This window comes from Thunnus maccoyii, chromosome 23, assembly GCF_910596095.1.
Source record: "Thunnus maccoyii chromosome 23, fThuMac1.1, whole genome shotgun sequence".
NCBI classification, from domain to species: Eukaryota; Metazoa; Chordata; class Actinopteri; order Scombriformes; family Scombridae; genus Thunnus; species Thunnus maccoyii.
Genome location: NC_056555.1, coordinates 8,974,030 through 8,999,176, shown reverse-complemented (window position 1 = coordinate 8,999,176; position 25,147 = coordinate 8,974,030). Strand labels below are relative to the sequence as shown.

The following is a 25,147-nucleotide window of genomic DNA, read 5'->3' as shown; positions in this document are numbered from 1 at the left end:
ACCTGCTGATCCAGTACTGCGAACATTAATGCAATGACACTGGGCTGAGGTCAACAACATCCCAAACTCCCTCCTTCAGCCCTGCTGCCTTTCTTGTCTCTCCTCCCACACCTTTAACAAATCTGTCCCTGTATTAGATACCCAGCTGATACAAGGCTGAAACAAAAAGTCTTCGAGCAACAGCTGAAGCAATTTATTTTGCTTTTTCCAAAGTTTTCTAGCTCCTTCTAATGTAAAAAAAATAAATTAGTTTAATTTGCAATAAGTTTTGTCCAACAGATGTCAAAATAATGAGCCTCAAGATTAACTACTATTAGTGCTGGGAAAGTAATGGACTGGTAATCTGAAAAGAAACAACATTAACACAAAGAGAAAAACAACTGAGAAACAATAAAAACAATCTCATAAAAAATTGATTGCATGACTTGGGATTTGCATCAGCAGTGAAGAAGTAATATTGGTACATTTCTACAAGTTGCCAAACCATCAGCTTGTTATGACAGACTCCACCCTTGATCAAGACGTACCGTACTCTGGATAACCCTGCATCTGATAAGCGCTGATAGGTAATTTTGGAAGAGATGAGAGGCCACTGTTCCCAAAACAGATATTATGTCAACAGCCAAGCGAAAAACAATCCTGTAACGCAAGATAAAAGCTATCTGTGATCTCATTAGAGGTGGTAATGTCAAGCTAGCAAGGGATAAAATGTCTCTGCCCCAACCATGATGACAGGGCACTTATGGAATAAGTTACAGTAAGAACGTTGAATCATTTTTTATGTCTTTGCTTGGACGAGGTGAGAGGACTCTCTTCTCCTTTTTGTCACTTTATTCCTTTTTAAACACAGACGGGACACACACACACACGCTCAGGTACAAAACACACTTGTTACAGTATATCTGTTTCTTTTTCACACAAGCAGACAACAACAACACACATGCCCTCTGCAAGTTCGCCCTGTCACAATCGCACATGCAAACAGACAGGCTTGTATATACACACTAACTTTTTCTGACATTCACAACCCCCAACCCCCTCGCGCACACACACAGAGACACACACGTACGCACTTTCTCCATCCATTTGAATTCAGCGAGTGAGTCCTCCCCTCCCTCTGGCTGACAGAGCGGGTGACAGGATAGTCGGACAGCACCAAGGTTAGCCAGGAACATGACCATTGTACAAAGCCTTGCTTTGATAAGACCTTGTTTTGCACAATGCATTGTGGGCTGCTGCAAACGCCACATACGTCTTCAGTGAAGGCAAAGGCAAGTTCGGATAAGAAACTATTCCAACCAGGTGATATTTACACCTTTTTTTTTTTTGACGAAATGGGAAAGGGAAGGGGGGGTAATGAAAAAAGTGCATTGTTAATTAACACTAAGTTGGGAGTGTATGTGAAATGTCATCGAGCTGTTTGTGAGTACACTCTGTGTGCATATATTAACTTCCAGCCCTCAGCAGGCCATTGTTTTGTACTAATAATCACCATATTTACCAGACAGCCGAGTGGAATGAAAATTAGCAAGACGCAATCACAGTGTCGAGCAATTACAAGCCAATGAAAACCACTGAAGAATCGAAGCGAGAAAACAAATGTTACTTGCTGGTGTGTATCTAGTTCTAACACAAAGCTGTCAAAGAAAGTTTAGGTATTCACGAAAGTCAAAATAAAAGGGAGAAAATTGAACTGATATGCAGAAGAGAGGAGAGGAGAGGAGAGAAGAAGAGAAGAGGTAAAAGTAAGTGGAAATCAAGTAAAGATGGGAGGGCTGTGAGCAGAAAGTACTTTATGGATGGGTGGAAGGATGGATGGATGGAGGCAAGGCAGATGACTCACCATCAATCCTGCTGACCAGCTCCTCCAGGGCCTTGACTTTCCTCTGGATGCCTGGCTGGGCAAATGTATAGTTGTCCTGAGAAGTAGAAAAACCAGAGAGAGTCAATATGGACAGAGGCTCTCTACATTTACAACAGTGAAAAAACTAAAAATAATTGGTCTGAAATATAGATTATTTTAAATATTTTAAGTGAATAAATGCAGGAATTAAATTGGCTTCAAAGACAATTTTTAATTATTACAAGCAACCCACACTAAAGAGTACAGAGGTCAGACTGGTAAGTGGATAATACTCTTTGAACCTAGAATGACCACATAACAAGTAAGTGCAGGGCAAAGCAGCCGAAACTAGAGCTGAAACAATCAAGCAGATATTTTATTACTGAAAAATTACATTACATATGATATTTCTCTGTAATTTCGCTCTTAGACTAGCGCAGTGCCCATTCAGAACAGGCCTGTTTGGAACGGGCTGATTGCTTGGCCTCTGTTATTGCTGCTTCAATGCATGAGAAAAATCTCCCCTGTGTGCTTGTCGGAATGCACAGATTTGATTGGCTGAGTGGCATCACATGAGATGATTTACAATGCATGCAACTGGTCTATGAGTTTCCTGGGCCGCTAAACCAGTGCCGTAAAGGCTGGAAAAGCTGCGCCCGTCAAAAGAGAAACGCTCCGTCAAAATGTAATAATTCTCAATAATTCATCAGTTATAATGAGTATAATGAGCTTGCACTCAATACTACACTTCCTTGGGTCCTCAGCAATACACCCGCCAAGTGTGAAGTAGAACGGATGAATGGTTCTCGAGATATTTGAAGGACATACATACATACACACACACAGATTCCTTGCTTTATAGTTAGATAAACTGTGAAATTGATCCCTTGTTGAGAAAATGAACATGATTTGTCTCCACATTGACGTTTTGCGGCCGTTTGGCCTGTATCATAGCACATACTCAAAGGGGTTTGAAATTTCACATTTTCACTTTGATGGTTCATTTACAGAAAGGTGCAGTAACTATTACAGATCTCAAGTGTTTGCCAGGGCCGCGATTCACACCTCACACAAAGCCTGAGCCATCAATAAAGATTAAAAAAAATAAAAAATAGGCTGCCTAACTAACGCTGGCATGACAAAACATGTAGCCTTGAAAAGAAAGTGGAGAGCTGACTGTGAATGCGGCTGTAAGAAAAAAATAACATGTGAGCGATGAATGGGTCCTGGCCTCATATTTGGTGTGAAGTGGTAAGATAATAAAATTTTCCAAAGAGCTGATGGCTGAGGACTTCATTTCACTCCTCGTTCCCTTCAAGTAGTTATTGTGCCTCAATTTCCAGTCTAGTTAATGCCAGCTGGTTAATAAAGCTTGAAAATTAGATGGCAAGAGAGGTGTTTATAAAGCTACAAGTGAAGCCAAATGTAGGGAAATGGACACTAAGTCTCTAATGTCCTAAATGGTCATTTAAGCATTAATCTAATATTCTGTGTGCTAGAAAAGCTTTGCTACATTTAAAAGATATCATTTTACTGATTTTTATTAACGCTGTGACTCTTATTTTTGATTTTATTCCACTCCTGGCTGCTAACATGCTATGATTTATTGTCATTTTACTAATTTAGAGTACTCAATATGTATTCAAACATGTCTATGCGTCACCTTTTTATCATTTAATTAAAAATCTGTGCGTTTTAACATATGTATGACAAATTGTCTTTATTTAAAACAGCATATAAAAATGATTTTTAATTAAGATATTTTAGGATATGCAGACTGAAAGAATCATAATATAATAACAGTGTGTGGGCAGTGTTAGGGCGGTTGAACTTGCAGAATACAATACATGGGAGAACAGCACATAAGCATTTTGTAGGTGTGTATACAGACACACACATAGAACGAGGATTACGTTTCCTTGAGGGGTCATTTCAGTGTGGCTAGAGAACAGCTGATGTGGCAAACTATCCAACAGATGGAGAGGGGGAGAGGGGATGGAAAGAGAAAATGAGAAGGAGAAAGAGAAAAAGAAAGAAAGAAAGAGAGAGAGAGAGTGAGAGAGAGGGAGAGAGAGAGAGAGGGGAGGGGGGTCATTTAGTAATAAACAGCTCCGGTTGTCCTTCAGGCTCAGCAGAACCAAGGCGTGTGTGTCCTCCTGAGTCCATCAGAGGCTGGCAGGGTAGAAACCGCATTCTCTCCTGGTTTTTTTTTTTTTCCATTCCTCCATTTATAGCAGCCCTCTTCTCCCCATTCTTTCTCATTGACCAAAGTTTCTCTCTTGCTCCTCATCAGATGATGTTTTTGTTTGATCCCTTTTCTTATCCATTTATCTGTCATAGGGGGGAAAAATTATAATGTGTGTGCACAAATCTCTAATTCTTGCTCTCAAATTTTTGAATTTGTGCAAATGAATGAACACAACATGATGTACAGTATTGTTAATATTTTAACATACATACAAATAGGGCTGCATCTAATGATTATTCCCATTATCAATTAATATGTCAGTTATTTTCTTGATTAATCAATTAATTACTTTGTCTATAAAATGTCAAATAGTAAAAAATGCCTGTTATCATTTCAGCTCATTGTGACTTCTTAAAATGTCTTGTTTTGTCCAATCAGCAGTCCAAAATCCAAAGAAATATCAAATTCTCACATCTGAGAAGCTGCAACCTGTTTGGCATTTTTGCTTTAAAAATCACTAAAACCATTATTTGATTATCAAAATAGTTGCCGATTAATTTTTTGTTCATCAACTAATCACTGCAGCTCTACATTGAAGGGATATCTAAGACAACACTTTGTTTATCGTGAAAAATCCACACTATGTCCATGACCTAACGATGTAAATATGAAGGAATTTATTCACTATTTATAGACATGGCCGCTAGTCAGCCACCAACACTTCTGGTTCTCCTTCCTAACTGACCAGTGTAACTAATACAGTAAATAATATAGCTATGGTAATAAGTAGCCATTTGCCCCCACAAATTGTTAATTCAAGACCACAAATGATAAATTCGTGTGCACAAATTTGTCTCCCTCCCAATCTTTCCCCCCATGACACCTGCCAGGCTCTGTACCCATCTCTTCTCCATCACTCCATTTCTTCTTTCACATATCTGTCCTCCTCCTCCTTCCATCAACCTTTCTTTGATTCCTCCTTTATATATTTTTCATATTTCCTCCATCGCACTTTTCTTTCCACCATCCGATTCACTGTGCCCTTCTACTTCACTGCTTTTTTTGTGAATTTTACATTTGTACATCGTCACTTCTTCTTTGTACATCGCTTCTTTAGCTCTCTCTTTTCTTTCTTTCTTTCTGTCTCTCTCTGTTACACCGACGTTAACGTGGTTAGGTGCTAAGCAAGTGTGAGGGCCGGTACAAGTAATTACATTTGCATTATTGAAGCTGCTGGCTTTAATCAACTGCCCTGCTCTCTCTCTCTCTTCTTCTCTCACCAGCTTCCTCTTTCTTTGTTCATTTCTGTGAACCTCCCTCAAAATCACCTTCTAACACTTTCAAGTTCTCTATCTTGCTTTTGAAAACTCTCTATACCCCTTCTCAACTGCTCACTTTACTTTTCGTGCTTTCTTCTCTGCCACTCTCTGTAATGCTTTTCAATCACTCTTATTTTCTGTCTCTCTCTCTCTTTATCTCATTTTATTTATAGATAGTTTTTTAAGGTACTCAAAGACACTTAACATAAGTTAAAATAAGAAAGCGACAAAATGGAAAACATAACACACAACATTAATCACACATCAGCCTGGTTACGGAGGCTTTATGAGTGAAGAGAAGGTCTTTGAATTGGATGGGTTGTGGGACAGGGAATCAGTGGAGGTTCTGGAGGACAGGGGTGATGTGATTCCTCTGTCTTCTGTGACTTTTTTTCACACTCTCTTCATATTTCATACCTCTGTCTGGCTTTCTAGACAATTTCACTTTGTCTATCTGTCTGTCACAGTCTCCACCTTTCGACTTATAAAATGATTACTTGTATGAAGTTGTTGTTAAAGGTATGACTGCTCTTCTTGTTCCTCAGCTTTAACATTTTACATCCCGTCTGGTAGATCTTTCAGTTTAAAATGTATGCAAATTTCTATAGAGCTTATATCTCTGAATATATAGAATTTTCAAGTTTTTCAGGTTTCTGAGTATAAGACATTGTGCACCTTTTAGGCCACGGCACAGCGAAAGCTAACAGGATGTGTTGGTAATGAGAGAAAATCAAGCAATTTACTTTCATTATGCTTCCAAAATATGAAATTGAAGTCTACATTAAGCTAATAACTTATGAAGTACGGCGTGCTTTACATTACTTTCTGTAATGATTGTGTTAATTCTACTTTTTACAGTAAATCTACAATATTCTATGAACAAATATGTATGTTGTTTAATGACAGCAGCAGTAACAACAAATGAATGGAGACAGTAACCACACACATTACTGGTCTATCATCCAAACTACAGCAGCGAATCTCGCCAAACTGATGAGCCCAAAAGCACCCAGGCGGTCTCCTCAGTATACGTGCAGCAGCTCAGCATGTATAGGAAACGTTGAGGGCAGCAAGAATGTAGAGGAGATGGTAGCAGCAGCAGCTGTCAATGATGGACTAAGACTGAGAGACTGTGACCATTTCCTGGAAGCAGTGAAGTGCAGACACAGTACTTTTTATTTTTATTCTATTTATTTATTTATTCATTTATTTTTCCCAGCACCTATTTCTACTCATTTAGACCGACGTCTGCCTTGATTCACGCCACTGAGACTGAACTGGAATCAGTTTGCATCTTTGTGTGTGCTTGCAGTCCCTCTAAATCTGGCTTTTATTCTGATCACAGTTCCTGTTATGCAAGTGCAAAGTAAAGGACTTAGTTGTGCTAAAATTCTTCCAAATAAGTACTTTTATATTATATGTTCTTCCGAGTCAACTTTTATCAGCAGGACTTTTACTTTTAATATTATAAATAGTATCTCATTGTGCTATTATGATTATTTTACTTTTTTTCCCCACTTCGGGTTATGTAATCTCAACTAGATGTAGAAAAAGATGGTAATGCATTTAAGGGCAGGGAGGTTTTTAAAACTCCTGTCTATCTGTGCTTTCAGGTTCCTCGCTTCATCTACCTCCTTTGTTCTGACCCTCTGCTGCTCTCTGACTGTCTCCCTTCCCTTCATTGCACTCTCCATTCTTTTTTCTCTATTCTCACTTATCCCCCCTTCCTCATCTTCTACATCTTTCCTCCTTCCCTCTATCAAACTCCAACTCTTCCCCTTGCCCACATTTTTCATTTCCTTGTTTATTTTCATCATTTTGGTGGTGCTAATGAGGCTAGACTTGAGTAAGTGTTTTGAACATGTGATTATGTCTCCTCTGCTTTGTTTTGTTCCCTGGTGTTTTATTTTGTTCCATGCTGCACTGCATTTTATTTTGTGATCGATTGATGTTTAGTTAGATTTGGGGATTTTTTTTCCCCCCATGAGATACGATGGAGAAATTTCTCTTTTTTTCTAATTCTTTCCTCCCTTTTCAGCACATTTATTACTCCATCATATTAATCTCTATTCCTCTACTTCCCTCTTATTCTGTCTTCACCTGCTTCCCTTCCTTTTTTCTCACCTTGTTTCCTCCTCTCCTCTCCTATTCCCCATTCCAATCCCCCTCCCTTGCTTTCACTCTCTCACCTCCTTAATCCTTTTTTTTTTTTGGTCTCATTTTCTATTTTCTCCCTTTTTATGCCTTCCTTCTTCCACTCACTCCCTTCTCTTTGTCAAATCCAATATGTTGGATCTTTGATCAGCTGAGGCAACAGGAGGAAACTCTCACATCTTCATTATTCATACATTCTCCTCTTCTCCCGCCATCTGTCCATCCACTAAATCTGACCCAGCAAGAAAAGTGGAACCGACCCGGTCCGCTGAACGAAAGGACACACAAGCACATAAAGTCTCTCTTTCTCATCCAGGTGTCAACAGCCTCTCGTTCTCTCCTTCTTTGTTCATTCCGTCGCTCGCTCTCCCCCTCTTCTCTCTCAGTCAGCTGAATCAATAGCTCCTCTTCACCTCTCAGTCCATTCTATTAGAGACAACAATGGCTCCACGCTGGACTAAGATTGCCTCCTATTGTGGCACCGGATGTCTATCAGCGAGTTGGACAGAACCAACACAACAACGCTGCGAGGGTACGTGTGTGTGTGAGAGAGAGAGAGAGAAAAAGAGACGTAAGGACAGAGGAGAGAGGAGAGAGAAAGAGAGAGATGACAGGTAAAGATAAAGGGTAGACAATAATGGACGTTCATTGTTGGAGAGAAGACTGAAGGACAGGGCAGTGATCCGTTATTCTCTGGTACGTGTGTGTCGGTGTGTGAGAGCGAGAGAGAGAGAGGCAGAAAAGTGATTATATGAGAGAGATGACAGGTTGCGATAAGGTGTAGACAAAGGTGTAGGTAATTACAGTTGTTCAAAGCTACAAGAGGACTGGCCATATTTCAGTCCGTTGTCTCGCTCATGTGTGTGTGTGTGTGTGTGTGTGTGTGTGTGTGTGTGTGAACGTTTATGGTCTCAAGTTTGAGGGCAGTAAACTTGACTGTGTGTTGGCAGTCCACAACTTTCAGACCCAGCAAGCATACAATAGCGGTTTTGAGTGGCCACATCCCAAACAAGTGTGAAAAGCCTGCCATCAGAGAGAGGCAATTCATCTTACAAATGATGGTCTTCACACAGTCGCTGCTAAGCGTGCAATTCATGGTGTTGCACTCGGTTTTACACACAAAAAAGTATACAAATACGAGCTGAAAAAGAAATGCCCACTTTCTCACATTTGGCACATCTGGCCAAAGGCTGAATGAGGTGCTTGTTGGACTGTTGGTTTTTCAGAAAGTAACAGACTCTTTTCAACAGTCTGGGTTGTTCATATACTCACTATAGACTATGAACTAATGATATCATGGACCTTCACAGCCAAACACAAAATTATTGAAGTACAGGGTTTATTATACCCTTGTTGAGATGGATGATGGGAACATAATGGTCATATAATCTTTGTTTAATTTCTTGCTTTCTCTCTCTGTTTGTTTTTCCTGCATCTGATAGATACTATATATTGGAGGAGGTAGAAGACTTCGAGGCATAGATGAGATCAGCAATGTCTTATCCCTGCTGACCGAGCACTGCTAATATTAAAGCAATGAAACACTGGCTAACTCTCAAAACGTTGACCTATTGCTTTCACATCTTTCACATCATCAACAAAGACCAACTCAGAACTGCTTATTTACAACGGCAAATGCAACAGCTGTTTTGTTCTATCACAAGAAAGTACATGTTGGAGATAGTTAACAAGCACTTTGATACTGCCCTTGTGAACATATTGTGCTATATAAATAAACCTGTCTTGCCTTTCATGACCCCATAACGTAATCAACACCACTTGTCAGTCTGCTAACAAGTTTTCATCCAGCATAACAGTGAATTTTCTACTCTTATTACATAACTGTCTCCATCCATCCTTCCTGTGCCTGATTTTCCAGCTATAGCCTTTATCCTCATCCCCCCCCCCTTCCAGCAGCTGTTACTGCTTCCATCTCTACTGACCTGCATGTAAGATAGCTTAGCTAACATGATGCCTTTTAATGTGTGAAAGAAAAGGAAACAAAGAGGAGAGAAAGTATGTACAAGTGAGAACAAGAAAATCAGAGGGAGGTTGAGTGTTTTAAGGTCTAAGTTGTTCTCTAACAGTGGCTACATTTAGTTGCACACCAATAAGGCTCAGAAGACAGACAATACAAACATGTATACAAGAACGCTGTCAAGCATCACACACATAGACACACCAGCTGGCTGTGTGTGTGTGTGTGTGTGTGTAGGTGGCAGATTGAGTGACAGCCCAAGGTGACGGTAGGGATCCCTTTGGGACCTCAGAACAGGACATGGCGTCTGGTTTGGTCTGGCTACCGTCTGCTAGACGTCGGTTCTCGGACCCCTGTTCCCGCTCGAGGGAGACCCCATCTCTAGCTGGCACCGTGGAAACAGATGGTTGCCTTGACAATGAGCAGACACACACCGACTGGTTTGTGCTCCAAGGGAGGGGATGGAGACAGCTCAGACGTGGAGGAGCAAGAGAAGGAGCTGTTGACCATTAAATCGTTGCATATTTTACACTAATTAAATTCTGTTTATTGATTGTGTTGATGCCTTAACTGCAGCCGGGTTCACTTGATAAGAGTTTGTGATAAAGTTAAACAGCTGATCTTTTTTAGCATCTGGAGCATGTTAGCAGAGAACCTGACATACAATACCTGATTCAAAACTTAAAGTATTATTATTGCTAGGTTGTCTGTTAAAACTTTGTAGCCAAAAAGTTGTAGTCAACTGAATGTATACAAGTATCTTTTATGTTCTTTGAGGTTAAATTAAAAGCTCCGACTGTGTGCCTGCTTAACAGATTTTCTAACAAGTTTGCATCATGCAACAGAGTAGTATGTCAAACTGCGGCATGCAAACCAAAAAAAGGGTCAGAGGCATTTTCGTGTTGGACCCCCATTTGTCATGACTAGCATTGAAATATAATAAGTTCAGATCCCAGGGTGAAATTAAATTTCTCAAAGTTAGGTCTTCGGTGGAAAAAATACATTTCAGAGCCCCTGCTGTAAAAGGCATATCTGCAGAATTAGCATAAAAGGCAGGTTTTCATCTGCTGGCTTTAAAACAGAACCCTCGGGGGTGTGCTGGTGGAATAATGGACTTTTTAAACTTTTTGACTTCCATTTCCCTCTCTGGGCATGGCAGGTAAGACACGCGCTCGCCGGCTGTGCATGGGCAGCACATAGCTGTTACATACTGAGTGCGCTTCCAGCTGTCTATACCTGTAAACTGTAAGGAAGATTAGAATCACTCTGACGCTTTGAGTGACTGTTACTGCGCACATTAATAATACATTACGGTTTGGGATTAACAGGACATGTTTAAATCAACAGCACAATATTGGACGGAGATGACAGTTCCATTTAAAGTCTTTGAAACGGCAGATATGGAACCATTTTAACAAGTTAAATTAATCAAGTGAGCCAGAGGCGCTGTCCAATTTAGCACAGCACAGACTAATTGGCTGCTGGAGAGACTGGGGTAACATTGAGGTCGAATTAACAGAGTTGTGTCTCAAATGGGTAAATGTAGAGGAGGATCCATTTTTGCTCATCGGTTTTATGTTTAGCTGTCAATCTAATTCATCCTAATTCTTAGATAATTATGATGGGTTAGCAGGTGAGGAAGAGTAGTTTTTAAAAGCACTTTAATGGATCACATGGCTGGATAATAATGAACAAACACTGGCCCATTTCAACATGACTAATGTGCCCCTTTCCAGTCCGGTAGCTTAGGTGGTTCAGACATGTTTTTTGATCATGTCAGAACTACAGTCAATGTGGCTACTGTGAGCTGCCTGTTTGATGTGTAAATGGGCTGTGGAGAAGCTGTGTGTGCTGTTACCCCGTTGATGCTGTTGTGTGATGGCACACACGCATATACACACGCTCACACCAATGCTTGTCCGTTTAACGGTGCCTTAAAGGTCGTGCCAGGATAGAGGAACTGCTGTCTTCACTCATTTACCCCTGAAACTGTCACTCACTGTCTGCTCAAGCGATGTGGGGGGGGGGGGGGAGGATTGTGTGCACTATGTTCTGGTGTGTGTGTGTGTAGGCCTAGATGACAGCTTTAATTTTATCAATGGTTGTCTTACAGTCCCAAGCCATTAAAGGGGGCATTCAAGGATGTGAACATGACAATTTTTGTGCATTTTAGTCCTTTTGAAGTGTGAAGTCTAACAGAAAAAATGTGTTACTCACAAAATAAAACATCCTTTTTTTTGTACAAGACATCTTTACAAGTAAATCTGACATTAAACTTGCCTGAAAACGACTGATCGCTCTAAACTACCTTCTACCCCAGCCTGCGCCGTTGGAGGAGGGGGTTGCGGCGCTGCCAATTAAAACAGCAGCTCATTAAAGAAGCTGCTTAAGTGAATTGACAGCCAAAATAGCAGAAGTATAAGTAAGTAAGTAAGTATATAGAGAAGCATGGTAGTGAATCTCTAAAACCAGAGTTAATGGCCAATTTACTGTATTAAAAGATAAGAAAAAAAACAACTTTCAAGTATTTTCACTGTACATCAGGTAATTATATAAAATTGCAGGAAAAGCACACTAGCTATGGTTCATGGATGGATGGGAAAAAGTTAATTTCTCTCCACAACAAACCACGAAAAGGTTTCCCGACCATTTAGTGGTTTCCAAAGCATCCTTCTATGAGCATTGTGATGCAATTAAACTCCTTTAAATATTTTACACAAATTGGTCCAAAACAGTGTGGCACCATTTCCAGAGGATATACTGGATATATAAAGGTGCTTTAAAGGCAGTGGGAAAATGTAATTGCGCTGACAGACTACCTTTCTCTCTAACCCCCAGACCCCCACCTTTAGGCCCCCAGTTAAGTGTAGTGTGTAGTGGATGTGAGAGGGTTTGAGATGAGGTCAGGGCAAAGGATCACCAACTAATTACGGTGCTGAGGCACTCAGCCTCCGTCAGATTGTTTAGAAAGCATTAGGGGGGGAAACATGGCCTTCCCTGATGCATTGCACATAATTAGCTCGGAGCCAAGGTCACAAACAAACACAAGCACGGGGACAACACACAAACAAACACACACACACCCTATTCTTCTCTTTTACTTCCTCTGCTTTCTCTCCTTCTTGCTCTCTCCGGGGCAACAAGCCACAGTGTCTATTAATTTCTTAAATGAATAGCCTAGCAATTGGTTGTAATTTATGGATGTGCACACACACACACACACACACAATTACCTTTAGTGTCGGGCCGGGCAATATATCAGGTTTCATATTATGTAGTGTATTTTTGACGCACAATATGAAAATGTAACTACAGCCAGACTCAGGGCGTTTCTTTCACCCCTTTAACACTAATTTCCATACAACAGTAAGCATACTGCCAAATCAATACGTTGAAAGACTAACTGCTGCGGCTGTTCCTCTTAAGTGTTACTTTAGATTAGGGTCATTGACCCAGCTGGGGAGACTTGGCACATGCTTCTTTAACTGTGCCAGAAACGAATGATTAGAGTAGCTGTGTTGAAATACAAACACAACCTGTAACACTCAGGCCATAACTATTAGAACCAAACAGAATCATTTTCAGCACCGAAAGATATTAGAATGTAGTCAAATGTGTCAAAATGTTTTAACGTTTTCCACTTTTTCCTCACAGCAATAATAGCAGACAAAGGTACTCTGCTGCATTGCAGAAGAATTGGTGCTTTAATCAAGCATAGAGAGATGGTTAAAACGTGTTTTACAACCGAGACAGAATTGAGGATTGTAAGTAACAGTGCTGCTGTTGAGGGAGAATCTACCGCCAGCCCAGGCAGGCACGTTCAGAATTGACAGATGGCTCAACCATGATTGCTGAGAGCGAGGTCGATTAAGAAAGCTGGTGGGCAAAGGGTTTGAGAAAAAAAAATGATGAAACAAAATGAAGTTTTGTGCTGCGGTCCGTATGCAATTATCTGGTCTCCAGACACTCAAGCCTGCTTTAGAATATGCAAGACAATCATATTCCTTAAACCCACAGAAAAGCTGCTTCATACATACTGCAATGCTCACACTGTAAAAGTCCTGCAGGCTTCACAAGGAACAGGAGTCTCAAACCACCTGAACGTTTAACACTGTACATGTAAACATGCTTTTTTAGGGTTTTTTGTATTGATATGTCAGGCACACACGCCGAAGGCTGAGCAACAATACAACCTTGGGTGTTTAAAGAACCAGTTTGTAGGATAGTGGCACCGAGCAGTTAGTATGCAAATTGCAATAAACTGAATGTAAAAGCTACAGCACTAACAACAAAGAAACAAGTGATTTAGCTTAAAACCACATGTTAATATGACCTTCCTGTAATGTGAAAGACTCGCCAATGCTGTTAATACTACTGAGAAGCAACATCCCAACGTACTGTTGTACACAGCTTCCAGCCACTGTCAGCTCATTGTTTTGGATCATGGGTTATCAAAGTCTGACACTGTTGTCCCGCTCTCAGACAATGTTGAGACAACTGCTTGTCTTACTTCGATTTGAGGGATAATCATGCTCTCAGTTTTAGAACTACAGTTCCCATAATGCTCTGGCTTTTAGCAGATTTATGGATTTATGGTTTATTTGCGATGCACATCATATATGGTGATATATCTGGGAAGTGTAAGTATGCCTCCACCAACCAGTCTACAGTCAAGTTGCAGTTTACATACATGTCTGTCCAGACTCATATTTGTAGTGAAGACTTTAAAGGAATGAAATAAAAAGTATTAAGTGTATTTTCCTTGTATGTGTTCACATGCTCGGCCAATAAAGCTGATTCTGAACACAAAGTTGTAGCCATGACAGTAGACAAAGCTTCAGATGTGGATGTTGCTGCTAAGAAGCCACAAATTCTAAAACATGGATGTTTCACACACACCTTCAATCCGGCAGGACAGAAGATCTAAACAATCACCACAGTTTCAATATGGGCACCCAAGATTAGTGTCACCAATTCGGTAGTGAGTTATGGTGTTGAATAATGGCCAGAAAAGTGTTTTTGCAGAACATTATGATGTAAAGTTGACTTTTGACCTCTGGGATATAAAATGTCATCACTTCATCATTTTATCCTATTAGACATTTTTTCTGAAACTTTATAATTAGTGTGTGAATTCTTGAGTTATGACCAAAAACGTGTTTTGTCAGGTCACAGTGACCTTGACCTTTGACTAACAAATTCTGTTCATTTTTGAGTCCAAGTGGATGTATGTGCCAAATTTGAAGAAATTCCCTCTGGACATTCCTGAGATATTGTGTTCACAAGAATGAGATGGATATACAGACAGACAACCTGAAATCATAATGCCTCTGACCAAGGCTGTCTGCAGCACAGAGGCATAAAAATACGTGTATCGCGTCTGTGTGTTCAGATTTGACTGAGTTATGACTCAAAGACGGAGTATTGAGTGTGAGTACTGACGCAAATTGCGGCTCACATCTCTCCCACCGCGCCCGCCTGCCTTCAACTCCCTTGTGCCACCCCGGGGAGGCTCGCCTCGCAGTTTGAAAACCTCTCTTTTTGGATCAACGGCCTATATGGTTGGTAAGATTTCACCCATGGGCTACATTCTTGTAGGAGACAGTGGGAGAATGAGCATGTACAGTGTGTTGATATGAAAGTATAAAAGTATGTTGTGAGCGATTTATCAGAGTTTCTTCTTAGACAACCTACATCTTTTCGACACACATACACATATGCTTACCTGGATGCCGTCCAGCAGTTTGCTCATGCACCAGAAGCTGTCAGCCTCAATGTTCCTCAGAGCCTCTTCCTGGAGACTGGACACGTCAAAGTTTTCCACTTCTTCCTCTAGAGAAGAGAAAGGAGAACAGAGAGAGTGAGAAAAAAGCGGTGCAGTGGGAAGAGATGGAAAGAAGGAGAGAGACAGCCTGAGGCGGGAAAGCAAAATGGGGCGGGGGTGGGGGGGGGGAATAGGGAATGGGGAGAGAGAGGTAAAGAGCAATTCAGGTCTACCAGCTCAGCAGGGGCTCCGTCATAAGCCCACCACTCAGGAAGGGAACAAGAAAGTCAGCGGTACGAAGGGAGGACAAACTGAACGGGGAGAGAGGGAGCGAGGGAAGAGGTAAGGGGGCGGGTTATGAAAGAGGTGTATGAAAAGAAATGAAGAAGCTGACAAATTGAAGCTCAAGAATAAAGTAGGGATGAAACAATGCGGAGAGTACGGCGGCTGAGGGTGTGGGAAGAAAATAAATAGCGAGGTAAAAGAGTAATGGAGCAGCCAAACGATTATCATCTTTTAAAACAGCGCTTCAACCGTTTTCCATGGCTACTTTGAGCATTTAGAAAATGTCACACGGTCTCCACGCACACAGCATAATATATACTTTTTATACTGCGGACACAGTGAATGTATTTAACATATATTCTGTCTGAGCGACTGAACTTATTGAAGTTAAATTACCACTCATGTTGTTAGTTTTTCCAAGTCTTGCCTCCATACTGCATAACGCACTCTTTATTTAGTTTTACCTTGCATTCTTATACTTTTTTTTATTTTTGCTGAGATTTGTCTGCATTTTATGACTTTACACTTTTACTTTGACTAGAAAGGGGGGGGCGCGGGCACAGCAATTGTAAAGAGGGAAATGAAATATGTAAGATGATAAATAAAGCAGAATTTTCAAATTTTCAGACATATCCTAGAAATGTGGTAAAACTACAGAGCAAAAACAATATCCAAGCAGCGAGCACACTGAGTCCCCAGTCATCTCCAGTGGGTGACTTCAACGATGGGTGTCATCAGATGTCATTAACGGCAGTAGTGTGTGACGGACTGCAGGGGCTTTGACGGGCTTCTGACAAGCCACTGACAGCCAGTGGAGAGGAGATGGGACGAGACTGATTAACAATGATCTAGAGAGAAGAAGAAAAGAGAGAGTGGAGGACAGAGAGAAAAAAGGAAAGTGTGTGTATGTGTGTGTGGTCATATTACAAAAAAAAAAAAAAACGGAGTTTGGTATATGAATTTGTGCGAGGTAGTGCGTTCCTACTAGACACACACACGCGCGCGCACACACATACACAGGACCTGGCAGCTCTGCTTGGTATCCTTGGCAACCCCAGTGGAATGTTGTCAAGGTTGTAATGAGCATGCTCAGTCTGACAGACAGACAGACAGACAGGGAGCTGGCAGTGGGCCAGGACTACAAAGCCACTAACAACTAGGCTGCATGCGCGTGCGTGCGTGTGTATATGTGTGTGCGCTCGTTCAACATCCTGCCATGGAGGCGCTCTCATCATTGTATGGTCTGCTTGAAGTCAGGTTAGGACGGACAGAAAGCAGAGAAAGAGGCTACAGTTCATTCATTTCAGTGAGACCTTTCATCCTATCGCACCGGGACGGATCGAGGTCTCCAGACGTGCAAAAAAATCAAATTTTGTTCACATAGCTACCAGATCTTTAATAACAGATATGGAAGTGGTCAGGGCTGTATTCTGATTAAATGTCAGTATAGTTCATTCTAACCATGATACCAACACAAGCAAAGAGGGGGGAAAAAAACAACAGAAAAGCAAAATGTAATACAGCTGCAGGACACATAACAGCTATTATTAGTAAAATATACAGATATATAATCTCATAAAATCCAATTATTGGAATGAGATCTTAAAAAAAAAAAAAATTCCAGTGTATTGGATTGTGTAGCCAGAGAAGAAGAGGTCATCCACCAAGAAATATTATGAGTCAGAGACAGCTGATGGGATAAAAACTCTTAAATTGAGGCCACAGCAGAAGTCAACTACAATCAACTAGACCTAAATGTAGTGTCAGAGCAGCTTGCTATTCCAGCAAGGCAGAGACAAAGGAGGCCACCATCTGACCAATTTTGAGTCAGTATTTAATTTGATAGCTCCTCTATAGTCATGCACAACACAATGACGTTACATGAATGCAGCCTTTCTCTGAGGGATGCGGTGGCTCTGGGCACCGGTCGTGGTATTAAATTTGTAGTTGAAAAGATTAATTGTAAACAATCTGACTGGCAATTCGCACGGTGTCGTTGCTGATTAACAAGGTGTTGAAGTGCCTTCGCTCTGCCGTTTGGGGAGACCCTGAGTGTCCCAAAGTCTCAAATCAGTCTTTGTCATGGCTAAAGCCTTGCTGTCAGGCTCGGTTTCAACCGTAGACCTTGACTCTGGAGCAGACTGAAAGGGACGGCTTCCAAGAATCCAGTGGTCATATTGGAACTGGGCATAGCTCATCACAATAACAAGGACACACATGAGGAAGGGCTAAGAGGAGGAGAGAACTGAGGCCGCGCGCTGGGACTCACTGCGGCTGGATGGCGAGGCAACAGTGCCCCCTGTGATCACTGGTGGAACTGATTATAACACCCAATAAGTGGCTTTACACGGATGAATGCTCAAAAACAGTCAAAGCTCAGGTCATTAGTCATTTTCATGGCCAGGTAGTCCAGACAGCTCTTTCTGTTCACTGTTTAAAGGATAAAAGAATCAAAGCTGTGTGCTAAATGTCTGATAATTTAACACCGAGTAGTTGAATTCAGTTTTCATGACCCACTTGATCCATCTTTAAACTAGTGTTTTGGTAGAATAATAATAAAAAAAAAGGCCCCAGTAGGCCACCTTGAATACCTCGGAGTGTGTGTCTCAGTTGCCCTGCCTTCAAAAGAAGAAACCGCTAATTACTTTCACTAGATCCATGCCTCAGTAGAAATTCCTTCAAGATATTCTCTTGGTGATTACTTTTGGAGCTCTGCCTCCACACTAAGGACCAGCTGACAATACATGTCTGGGACATGATCCGTGTCTCAGTAGAAATTCTTTACAAATAAGAACCAAGGGAATTTGTGGAAGTTCAAGCTTCAGTGAGCCTCGCACCAGAGGATGGTAGTCTCAGTGGCATTAGTTCTGTGTGAGATGGGGCCCCCCTTAAGTCATCTTTCACCAAATATTATTCTTCAGAGGAAGAGTGGCAGCTGTTGAGAAAAGCGGGTCTGGCGTGAACTCACCTTAGTAGGAGAAGAGGGCTTGTTTGATGAAGCCAACTCTCTCAGACAAACAAACTCGCTTGTCTCGGCGCAAACAAAGATGCTCCGAAAGATTTTGTGATCAAATTGGCAGAACGGCACTGCAGACCACAGACTCGGGAGGCAGAGCCAAGGAGTGCCACATGCATCCACACACACAGAAGAAACAAACGTACACAACACAGAGCTGTAATTGTCTGCTTGAAGTCAGAATCATACATTTTCTTTGATGTTTGGTCTCGATGTGACAGAGAAAAACCCCAAAACTGATTGTTGCGGAGGGAAATGTTTAATTCAGGAATCCAAACTTTCTCCAACAACCCGAATTTTAGGTGAACTATTATTCTCTTGACATAGTTTCAACTCTGCCACTTCATGTCTCCTTCTCTTATCTCATTTTATATGTTGGCTTTACTCTAGTAGTCTGGTGATCTCTCCTTCGGTACATCAGTGCTTTTCCTCTCCACGTTCTCTCCTCCCTCGTTCCCTCCACTTCTTCTATACAACCATTTGACATCTATTCTGTTGCTATCGCTATCCTGCCTCTCAGGGCACTTTTTTTCACCACCGTCCCGAATCGCTCCGAAGTGAATGTAAACCGTCCAAAAATCTAAATGTTTCTTTACTTTGTAAAGCAAGACAGAGTTTGCCTGGAGCCCCAAATCACTAAATCCACCACTGTTGATGTATGAGTGGTTTTTTTACTTTAAAGATTAGGGATGCTTCTTTCAGTAATTGTGAACGTTTCCATGGTGAACTGTACCTTGGTAATACAGTTTCATATTTATGTACTATGTTTGCTGCGGTCCCGTTTCTGCTCCTGGTAATCCCTGTGGTCCGCAAGATTGTAGCATACTAAGTGCACCAATTTCTCCTGTAATCTCTCTTGTATAATTGTAAAAATGATTGTTATTAGTGTCTGTATATTTCTTAGTATTCCCTGTTGTTAGTTTGCTTAGTTGTGAGTCAGTAATTCGAGCCTGACGAAAAATGAAGCTGAGCAACAGCTGACTGCAGCTCTGCTCTGCTCTCTGCTATGTTCACATTTTAGAGAATGTTATTCATATTTTCCTTACAAATGGTGTATTATTTCACTACCCGTGAGCCATCTGCTATTAATCAGAATGTAACTTTTTATGACCTGAAGTGTTCAAGGCTAGTTTATAACAAAAAAGACCAGAATAATATATTGAAATCGTCTAAATGTATGCTTTAGCTAATATACTCACACGCAGCGCTGCAGCATTGTGTTTAGTTTAACCAGTGCAGTGATAGTGACTATAGTCAGAGCATGAGAAGACGTGCTCTGTTGTAGTCAGAGCTCAGTTTGTCATTTGCAGTAGTTTTAGACAAACAGATAAATAAATAAATAATCCCTTTCGTCCCTGAGGCGTCCCAGGGAAGATCTCTGTTCGTCCCAGACACATTCTCTACCATCTCCAGGACGACAGGACGCTGTTAGTCTCGAGCCCTGCTGCCTCTCCAAGCTGTTCTCCTGCCCCTCTCCACGCCTCTCCTTCCTAGTGGCCACAGAGCCAGTTTCCTGCCAGGCCCCAGGGCTCATTTCCTGTTTGTCCTGGCGCAGGGGGCAACTTGTCCAGAGAGACCAACTGCTTGGTCACTGCCAGCTGTGAGCACTTGGCACAGCTTGGCATGCAGAGCCGGGTTACACCTCCGGAGACCGAGTGCGGGGGCCTACATGCGCACAAGCGTGCACGCACCCGAGCACACACAACAAACACACGCACGCCAGTGCTGCCATCTGCCCTCTACAACTATGGGCCACAAGGTAATGTGATGTAAGATGATAAACGAGCTAGTTTAGCCTGATGTAATCATAAAGTCTGTGTGTGTGTGTGTGTGGTGAGTCAGAGTGTGTCTGTGCAGACAGCAATTGGCAATAAAAAACAGTCCCATTTGACAACCTTCTGTTGGTTCAGATTAATCACAAGCAAACCTGAGTTGCCGACCGCCAGAGCTGTTGGTTTTAACAAGATTTCACCACCAAAGCTCATAAGATCACATGAAGTGGTGCAGTCATTACTTATCATTTACAGCAGCGGTTCAGCTTAAATCTAATGAATCTAATGACTTACAATTTGGGTGCGGATTCCAAACATGTTACAATCCACTTTCCACTTTCAGAATGACACCCAAGTGACAGAGCCGAAGGCTTGACACTTAAAAATGAGACACGCGTTAGCTGCTGGAGAGACGTGTAATACTGCCACCTCCCCACACCTCAGACGAACCCCCATCCCACCTCTCACTCAGGCTTCTGCAAGGGGGAAAAAAAAAAAAAAAAAGATTTCCTCACCGTGGTACAATTAGTGTGATAACACTGTTGTTAATGAGAGCTGAACATTTTCCAGAGAGGTGGCATTCATACTGTCGGATAATTAAGAGGCGAGTCAACCTGGCAAACCTGGTGTCACCACCGCACTGACAGCACACACGCACACACACATATATGGAAATATACGGAAACACAGGAGACTGAGAGAGTGCAATGAGAATAGAATTATGGTGGTGCAAGAAACAAGATGTGAAGATATGAAAATAGACAGCTGGAGGTGAAGGATGGTAAGGGTAGGAGTGTGTGTGTGTGTGAGAACAGGTGATATGAGTGGAGGAGAAAGAAAAGATAATTGTTTCCATAATTTGAGTGAATAATCTTTCTCGTGAAACAAGCCCTTTGATTTCCATGAATCTTTGCCGTCATGAGACCAAGAAACTTATTGCAAGTCTGCTGTCTAGTTTCCAAAAAAGCAAGTCAATGGGAAGTCATCTAATGTCTTTATTTCATAGCTCTTAGAAGTTACAAGGTTTTCCTTCAAAGTACACCACAAAGCTTACTCATTCAAAGCATTGAACGTCAGCCTCGCCAGTGATAAGGAAGGCTTTAGGCCATAAAATCTACACAATCACTACAACCATGTTCCCATCTCCCACTATCAGCACTATAAGCTGTGTGTCCATACATCAAACAGTAGGCCCCACAGCTGTTGGCAAGATAATGTAAGTCCTTGACATCAAATGGAATACAGTTATTAATACCATATCTGCCTATGTGCAGACACATAACGATCCACTTACCCCGAGGTGAGATGGTGTCTTGTATGAGGAAGCTAAGGCCACCGCATTGCATTAACTGTTGCTACTGCTGCCAATGTCTCTATTCAGACTACAAGCCCTCCTCAACGCCACCCCCTGATATTGGCCTGTGGCGCGTTTGTACAGCACAGATGTGTGTGAAAATGTAATTTAACATACGCAAAGCTGGCGACATACTCAGCTCTACGATGGTGTCGCCGTAGCGATGCCAGAGAGACGCAACATTGCCTGGGATTTGGTTCGTTTGTGCGTTACACCAAAGCTTTCCAATTCCACAGTGATGACACAAAAGGGGGAGCAGGCATTGAAAAATGAGGCAACAATTGGTCTCATTAACCAGATGTGTATTGTTTAACATTTGTATTAAGTAGTGAATCTGAAGTATAAAGCTGAAATGATTGATTAAGTTATTATTCAGCTAGTTGACCAAATATTAATCAAAATCAAAATTCATTCATTCAGAAGTTATTTAAGTTTTAAAAAAGATTTAAAACACAGATTCGACTTCTCAAATTTGAGGGTTTTCTGCTCTTATCAATGTTAATTCAATACTTTTGGGTTTTATACTGTTGGTTGGATGAAACAAGCAATTTTAAGATGTAACCTTGGGCTGTTTCAACTTTGCAATGGGTATTTTTCAAATATTTATGGCATTTTAAAGAGTAAAAGTTTTATCAATTTATCTGAAAAATAGTCAACGGAATAATCTGCAATTAAAATAATCATTAGCTGCAGCCCTACTTTGCTCTATGCACTGGAAATGACTTGTTCTGTCACAAACGACAGAAGAGTTGGTCGAGTAAGATGGGTTTGAATGCATGTATGTACACAGGCATCAACCGGGACAGCCGCTTAATGCAGTTGCTCTTTTCGCACTTCCTAAATATCTATTTCTATCTTGTTCTTTTTGGCTTAGTCAAGTAACTAATTAAGTTTCTAAGTTGTGCCCTTCTGTAACTATTTCTCAGGATACATACTGCTCTTCCCTTTCTCTTCATCCTCTACACCACGGACTCCAACTACCACACGGAGTCCTGCCTTCTTCAGAAGTTCTCTGAATACTCTGCTATAGTTGGATGTATCAGCAAAGCTGAGGAGGCTGAGTATAGGGCTGTGGTGGGAAACTCTGTCACATGGTGTGAGCAGCTCCATCTGCAGCTCAACACGGCAAAGACAAAGGAGCTGGTTGTGGATCTGAGGAGGGCCAAGGCACTGGTGACCCCTGTTTCCATCCAGAGGGTCAGTGTGGACATTGTGCAGGACTACAAGTACCTGGGAGTGTACACTGACAATAAACTAGACTAGGTTAAGAACACTGAAGCCCTCTACAAGAAAGGGCCAGAGCTGTCTCTACCTTCTGAAGAAGCTGAGGTCCTTCAACATCTGCTGGACAATGCTGAAGATGTTTTATGAGTCTGTGGTAGCAAGTGCTCTCCTGTTTGCTCTTGTGTGCTGGGGCAGCAGACGCCAACAGACTCGACAAACTGATCAGCAAGGCCAGTGACGTTGTGGGGGTAGAGCCGGACTGTCCGACGGCGGTGTCAGAGAGGAGGATGCTGTCCAACTTACGTGTCATTTTTGGACTATGTCTCCCACCCACTCCATGATGCGCTGCTCTAACACAGGAGTACATTCAGTGCAAGACTCATTCCACCAAGATGCACCACAGAGCGCCACAGGAAGTCGTTCCAGCCTGTGGCCATCAAACTTTTCAACTCCTCCCTCAGAGTGTCAGACACTCTGAGTCAATAGACTGGCCCTTTGTATTTATTTCACCCATGTCAGCAGCTTCATAACCCCATCATTTATAATTTATATTTTCAGCTGTGCAATACTGACTTAACAGTACAAAAATTTTGTGCAACAATCCAACTGTGCAATACCGTGGTGTATATTTATACTGTATATTTAAACTGATATTTCTTATTTATTTCTTATACTATTCCAACTGTCTTACTACTGACTATTCTTTTTAGTACTTCTTTCAGTGCATGTAATGTAATACCCTTCTACTTCTATAAGCAGCCTAATGCACAATGATGCATAACTAGGTTCTGCATCATCGTACAGGTTTCCTATATTAAAATGGTTTAAAAGCACACATGCCAAGCAGATAAAGTGAAGAATTCAATCACATCTTCATTGCCACTTTATATAGGCTGCCTCCTTTAACACGCATAAACATTGTTTAATCACTTAAGATGTCCAATCCAGTTGAAGCATAATAAATCTGCCTGCCTAATGCACAAGACACATTTGGGAGCTGAAGGAAAGTTTCCTGAGATGTAAGTGAAGGATCAGTCCATTAAGTCATTAGCGTGTGTAATCTGCAGGCTTAGTTAGGGAAGAAAAAACATTAGGGGAGCAGTAATAAGCAGACATTATGAACGGCAGCAGACACATTTGAACACACAGGCGCGGCGGTAAAAGAGACACCTCGAGATGTAATCCTGTGCTGCTGCATACGCTGTTGAGAGTGTATTCCCGCGTGTATGTGTGTGCATATACGGTATGTAAGGGTCCAAATCCTTTGTGTCTGTGTGTATTTTTGTATACATGGGTGAATGTCTTTGTGGGTGAGTTCACTTGTTTCAAAAGAGCCAACATATCTGTGTCTGTGCAAACGTGCGAATACATCTGTGTGTGTGTGTGTGTGTGTGTATGTGTGTGTGTGTGTGTGTGCATGCGTGTGCACATGGTCATGATGCAACCCAAAACACCACACACCACCATCGCAGCCGCGCAAGTAAGATGACTGTTTCAATTGCCTGCAATTGCATCAGGTCAAGCGGAACGCGTCTCGCTGGTGACAGAATGATAAAACAGATTTTTCTTTTTCCCAATCACACGGCTGACAGAGAGAACGAGAAACAGAGACTTGGAGGGATCTGAAGCTTCTCAGTGAGGAGAGCTTCAATTTATGGCTTTTTATAGTCAAGTAATTAACTTGATCTAAAAATATTCAATAACCCCTGCGATTATTCACAGAAGATAAATCATTTTTTGACAGAACTATTTCTCTGGATCATTTCTGAGCTCTATTGCTTTTTATCAGGAGCGATGAGAGAATCTCTGGTAATGCTGGGAAATAAGATCAGGCCGGATGCAGATGAAAGCTATTGATTTTCAGGCTTTATATATCCTATTGTCAAGCACTGACTACGGTCTCTGTGACTTCACTGGTCATTTCTATACCACAGGCTAAAACATGTTCACTTCACAACACACTATTAAAAGCAACAAAGCAACAAATGTGGTACGTTCCCTTTGCAAATGGCTATCAAATAGCTCGAAGAGGAGATTTTCCATGTAATACAATATTACAGTTTTGTAATCATATTTTATGCCACTTCCTACTGAGCATTTTTTTGCATTCCTGAAAACAATTACCACAGTTGTGTCCTATTTTTTGTCACATATTTTTATTTTTAGAAACAACACCAGTGAAAATAATTTGTTTTAAATGGCTAAAATACTTCCTTGCTTCCCTTCACCTCTGGGTTGAAACTATTTCTT

The 25,147-nt window shown here is 41.4% G+C and overlaps 1 protein-coding gene across 3 annotated transcripts in view; it reads right to left on the bottom strand.

Annotated features, from left to right (window-relative positions):
- tbc1d22a (TBC1 domain family, member 22a) overlaps positions 1–25,147 on the bottom strand; it is a 133,766-nt gene that overhangs the window by 52,651 nt on the left and 55,968 nt on the right. For all 3 annotated transcript variants that reach the window (XM_042403462.1, XM_042403461.1, XM_042403463.1), the window contains 2 exons: positions 15,208–15,314; positions 1,844–1,919 (listed from right to left, as the gene is read on the bottom strand). In XM_042403462.1, coding sequence (XP_042259396.1) covers positions 1,844–1,919; positions 15,208–15,314 — 183 coding nt within the window. The remainder of the gene's footprint in view (positions 1–1,843; positions 1,920–15,207; positions 15,315–25,147) is intronic.